General features: G+C 41.6%; 1 protein-coding gene across 1 annotated transcript; it reads right to left on the reverse strand.

Annotated features, from left to right (window-relative positions):
• Positions 1–2,303: 2,303 nt before the first annotated feature.
• Positions 2,304–4,106, reverse strand: LOC135633489 (alpha-amylase isozyme 3C-like). The gene is made up of 4 exons (XM_065143005.1): positions 3,956–4,106; positions 3,749–3,881; positions 2,850–3,655; positions 2,304–2,773 (listed from the first exon to the last, which is right to left on the reverse strand). Exons 1-4 carry the CDS (start codon positions 4,037–4,039, stop codon positions 2,522–2,524), a joined length of 1,275 nt encoding a protein of 424 aa, XP_064999077.1. The 5' UTR covers positions 4,040–4,106; the 3' UTR covers positions 2,304–2,521.
• Between the last annotated feature and the right edge of the window lie 903 nt (positions 4,107–5,009).

The raw sequence follows: 5,009 nt of genomic DNA on the forward strand, positions 1-5,009 counted from the left end.
TTGAGGATTGAGTTGCTCAACCTGTGGGACCCATCTGAATCCCATGCAAAACAAAAACAAAATAGGGAAAAAATTTGTCCAGTGTCGTATATTTTCTTTTGAAACAATATTATTTTTTTTGAGTTAATAATCGAATTTGAAATCGTTGGGGCTCATATGCAAAGATAATATGAGAAACGAAAGTTTTCAATGATAATAATATTTTTTGGATGATTTGGAAAACGAGAAATGATTTTTTTTTTCTAAAAAATCTGCACCTAATTGTTTTCCATATGGCTATTACCCTTATTAATGATATAATTTAGAGCAATAAATCTAAATATCCTAAGGAGAAAATTTAAATATCCATTAATTGAAATATGTCGTAATATTGATGGTTTAAAATCGGTTTGATGTTTATTACTATAAATGATATTAGTGATTCTATGTTTAGTGGTTGCAGCTTTTCAAACACAATCTCTACTACGAAGTAATGCAATCTTATAGGGTTATAAGAAGCAAAAATGATAGAACCGACATTAGTGTAAATGTAAGTGGAGTCTGATAATAAAACTGACATTAGTATAAATGTAAGTGGAGTCTGATAATAAAACCGACATTAGTGTAAATGTAAGGAAGAATTTACCTCCATTTAAGTACATTAAATATTATTCAAAATATTTAACATTGTACAAATGCTTTTTTTTTTCTATCGATCATATGTGTTTCTTTGGATAGAGAGAGATGCTTATGGGAAAGTGAGATGAGGCATTGGGAACGGTTAGCATATCCAATAAGTTCCTGAATTATTAAATTTTATAAATGAAATCTAATAAAAAATAATGAGAGATTATTTGATTATGATCTACTGATATAAAAAACTTAAGTAATTGGATGAAGATCTAATATATAATATGGTAGGATTTATTGGGATTAAGTTGATAATTGACCTCTATAAATAGGAAGGAACAAAATACTCATAGGCTAGAGCCTTTTTGGTTATCACATCCTATTCTCCTCTTCCCTTCTCCTTCTCATATAGCAAGTGTAGAGATTTGGATAGCGATTCGAGAAGCGTCGTTGCAGTTCTACTGTATGAGGACGACGCTTGACCTCCTTCATCCTCTCTTACAGATCTGTAGTGATTCAAAGATATACGATCTCATTGGTAACACAACAATCTCACTCGTGATTTTAAGTTTTGTGGGTTTTGCGTATTACTCTTCGCACGACGATGAATATTTTTTAAAAAAAATTTGAGGTTTTTATTTGTTTGTTCTTCCGCTGCGTGCGTATGTGATGTCGTCCCTGGATTTTCAAGCCACTCATGCCAGCTTGTATGATAGCATTTACTGTATATTTCTGTTTGCAATGTCCATGCGAGTTCTACAAGAACTTCGGACCTTTGTAATTATGTTTTTAAAAACACAAACAAAAAGAAATTATTTTTGTTTCTAGAAACATGTGCCAGGATCACAATCTAGTTCATGGAACTCACATCTTTGAGATGTTTTGAATGTGATGGTATCTACTTCTTTCTGCATCAAAAAAGACTGAGCACAAAATAAAATCAATTTTTTTCTTGATAAAGATTTGCTGAGAATGAAAAATCTCAAAATATTAGACATAATTTAATGAACTCCGACAATTTCACTAAAAGATGGCTTGTGAAAAATATCTCTTATTCCACAATTTAATTAAAACAAATCCCTTGGAGTACTTAATTATAGTGTGATGGATATAATTATAAAAAAATTGAGCATATGCTCAACGATCACAACAACCCTTATAGCATTTGTGGAGTTACTACTTGAAGAATATTAGAATAACTATTTTGATATTGAGACTGACATGGAATACACCTTGGCCACTTAACTACAGTGGATGTGTTGCCGCTGCTTTCTTAAGTTGCATGCCTTTTCCACAATTCCATTAATTAGTATGTGATGCATCTTCCTGTCCTGATCTAATTATATTTGTCATGGTCATTTGGAAATGTGTTACACTCGATAAGATTCGGCAGATCGAGTGCTGCACAAGAGCAGTAAATTTAAGGCTTCCAAAGATTTATGATGATTCAATTATCACGTACAATTTTCAAGCCGAAGTTTCGGGAGAGATCGTCGGTAGTTTCCATACCACGAATGAGTTTCTACTTCTCCACTTGCAAAACACATCCCTCTTCGTTTATTTTCTTTTGATATTTCCTCGTTTGGAGTGTCGATATATGGGTTAGCTAAACTTCACAGTGAACACTGTCCCCATTTTACGTATCTCATGATAATTACCATAACATTTTTGGAGATTAGCACCATGGAACTCGATTATTTCACTTGGATCGATCCATACGGATCAATAATTTGCCTTTTATTGGTCGAATAGATTACGACAGTCCTTACCAGGAATCACTTATTCTGCCTGCCTCACGGCCAAGTAGGGAAAAGCTTCATGACCTCATTCATACCGAGGTCTTACAACACAGATGAGAAACGTGAACGAAAGAGAAGCGAAAATTCTCTTCCATGATTCATCATCGTCGTCTTCATCTCTTCTCCCACACGGAGTAGTCATTGCCAGAGGCAACGACGTGGAAGTTGGAAGGAACGAGATTCCCCACGTCGTATCTCGAGCCTAGCTTTGTCAGTATCTTCCCATCGATCATTGCCATGTAGAGGTCAGCATCAGACGCCAGAATGTTGAGGGCGCTACCCGAATGAATTCCATTTCGTGTTCTGATCTCAGCCAACTGAGTTATCGCCGCCTTCAATCCCCAGTCGAACATGTGGTCGTAGAACTGCAAACACGAACGTAAATATAATCGTCATGCTGTGATACTATTTGAATGGAATGTTGTGCAGAAGCATACTTACGATGGAAGGGACGCCCGGATGCGTGAGTATATAAGCGTAGCCTTGCATGACCTTATCCGAAGGAAAAGGCCACATCCTTTGCGTCGAACCAGTATCGTGGTTGTCGACGAAGGTGACAGCCTTCTCCGGCCACCACCCCATCATGCCGGGCGCCTTCCCCTGGGAATCACGCATCCTCCACAGTTCACCTTCTACGGCAGCTTGTAGTATTCCCTTTGTGGTGAAATCGAAGGCCGTCGCTGGGCCTCCGACCTGCTGAACCCAATTAACCAGCTCTTGACGGTTGCCGTTCTGATCGTATGCTGGCTTCCCATCGTTTCCGTAAGCTAATGAACCCCAGATCTCAGCCACCACGAAATTTGGCTGCGTCTGTTCGACGTAGATCTTGGCGACGCTCGAGGAGTAACCCTTGGCAAAGTCGAGTCTCCACCCGTCGAAGCCGATGTCAGTCTTGAGCCAGTTCAGCCAGTCCGTGAGCTCACGCTGGACCTGCGTGTTGAGGTGGTCGATGTCGGGAGCCGCCGCGAAGCCCTCGCCGGAGTCGAGGTTTCCGGTGCCGTCGGAGTACTGTGTGTCGTCCCTACAGATCATGTGTGGACCCCAGTCGAGGCGGGCATCATCGGTTCCGCCTTCGAAGATGCACCATATGCCTCTCCCGTCTTGCTTGTCTGCGCAACGATGGTTGATGACGATGTCGGCCACGCATTTGACTCCCTTGTCGTGGAAAGCGCCGATCAGCGCCTTCAACTCATCCTGATTCCCATACTTGGAAGCACCCAAGTCGTAGAGCCGGCCCGGCATGTAACCTGAAGGGAGAAGTCTCAGAATAGTTTAGACCAAGGCCGACTCGGTCAACATGTGACAGTGATCACGACGGCAAATACGAATCACAGAACGACCTTGAACGCCGACAGAGTGCGAGGGCGGAGGCAGCCAGACGTGGGTGACTCCAGCGTTGGCTATATCAGAGACTTTGTCTTTCAAGAAGTTATACCAGCCGCCTTGCTGCCTCCATGACTCCCAGTTGAAGCCCTGCAACGTATTCGTTTCTCTTACTGTAAACGCGATGAAGGACAAAGGAAACAAATGGATCTGTTTATCTCTACCTGGAAGAGTATCTGGGACTGAGCCAAGATCGGAACGACAAGAAACAGAAGCAGAAACATCGAAGGACCAAAATAGATCCTCATCTCTTCCTTGCTTTCTTCCGTCGAAGGAGCAAAGGATGGAACGGGATGGGGATGGGAGAAGTGTGAGGGCTAAGGGCACGTATATATAGCTGGAAGTGGCAGGGCAAGTAAGGCATGAGGGGAAGTAGATAAGCGTTGTTGTGGCCCATAACCTGCGTGGGGTCACCGGTGATTGGAAGAAGATAGGGCGAAGTCCGTTGCCAACTCTCACAAGCTGACGTCGCCTCCCACCCTTTTGATTACTGCAACGTCTCGGGCACGTTTGATGGCCATATCCAACTGTAGAACGGCTCACATCCCTATTATCGTGACAGTCGAAGACTAGTGGAGAGGGAAGCTTCAGGCTCATTCTCACAGAAGGAGTTATTACCTTGTGGTCCTTTTCTTTTCCGTCCAGTATAAGACTGTGACGAGAGACATGGCCGTCCAAAACACGCAAGTGGTTCAAAGATGATGAAGCAATTTGCACCCCTCTGAACCCATATCATTTCATTGCGAAGCTTCAATGACTCCCTATGGACACAGCGCCATACCACCTTACCACTTTATCGTATGAATCATGCCCCTTACTTGACCAACCGAACGGCAAAAGACAAGCTTAATCCAGCAAGCGAAGCAAAAACGCACATTTCAAGAGGCATTTATGCTCTTCCTGTCATGTCAGTGTCTGTTCTCCATCATTATTGACTTATCATGCCCAACATAGTATCATGCCCAACATATATATATATATATATGTGTGTTTTCACCTAAATATGAATTTATTTATAAATGAAATCCATCGTGTAAATCATAGTCATGCATGCCAGACGGATTGACATATTATCAGTAGGCCTTTGATTCTCTTTGGATAAGGGCTTGACGTTGAAACCAAACCCTTTCATTTCCAAATCCCTTCTTTCCCAAGTGATCGGGTGTGAATGATCTGAACGGGGATCGATACTATGTTGGGCGTGGCAACCCAAGGATG

Source organism: Musa acuminata, chromosome BXJ3-3 (genome assembly GCF_036884655.1).
Source record: "Musa acuminata AAA Group cultivar baxijiao chromosome BXJ3-3, Cavendish_Baxijiao_AAA, whole genome shotgun sequence".
In the NCBI taxonomy this organism is placed as follows: Eukaryota; Viridiplantae; Streptophyta; class Magnoliopsida; order Zingiberales; family Musaceae; genus Musa; species Musa acuminata.

Excerpts from the sequence above, each read along its gene's own strand:
- LOC135633489 (XM_065143005.1), bottom strand. The coding sequence starts at position 4,039 with ATGAGGATCTATTTTGGTCCTTCGATGTTTCTGCTTCTGTTTCTTGTC. Across the intron at positions 3,656-3,748 it reads GCACTCTGTCGGCGTTCAAG|GTTACATGCCGGGCCGGCTC; the intron begins GTCGTTCTGTGA and ends TTCTCCCTTCAG. Across the intron at positions 2,774-2,849 it reads ATCCGGGCGTCCCTTCCATC|TTCTACGACCACATGTTCGA; the intron begins GTAAGTATGCTT and ends TCGTGTTTGCAG.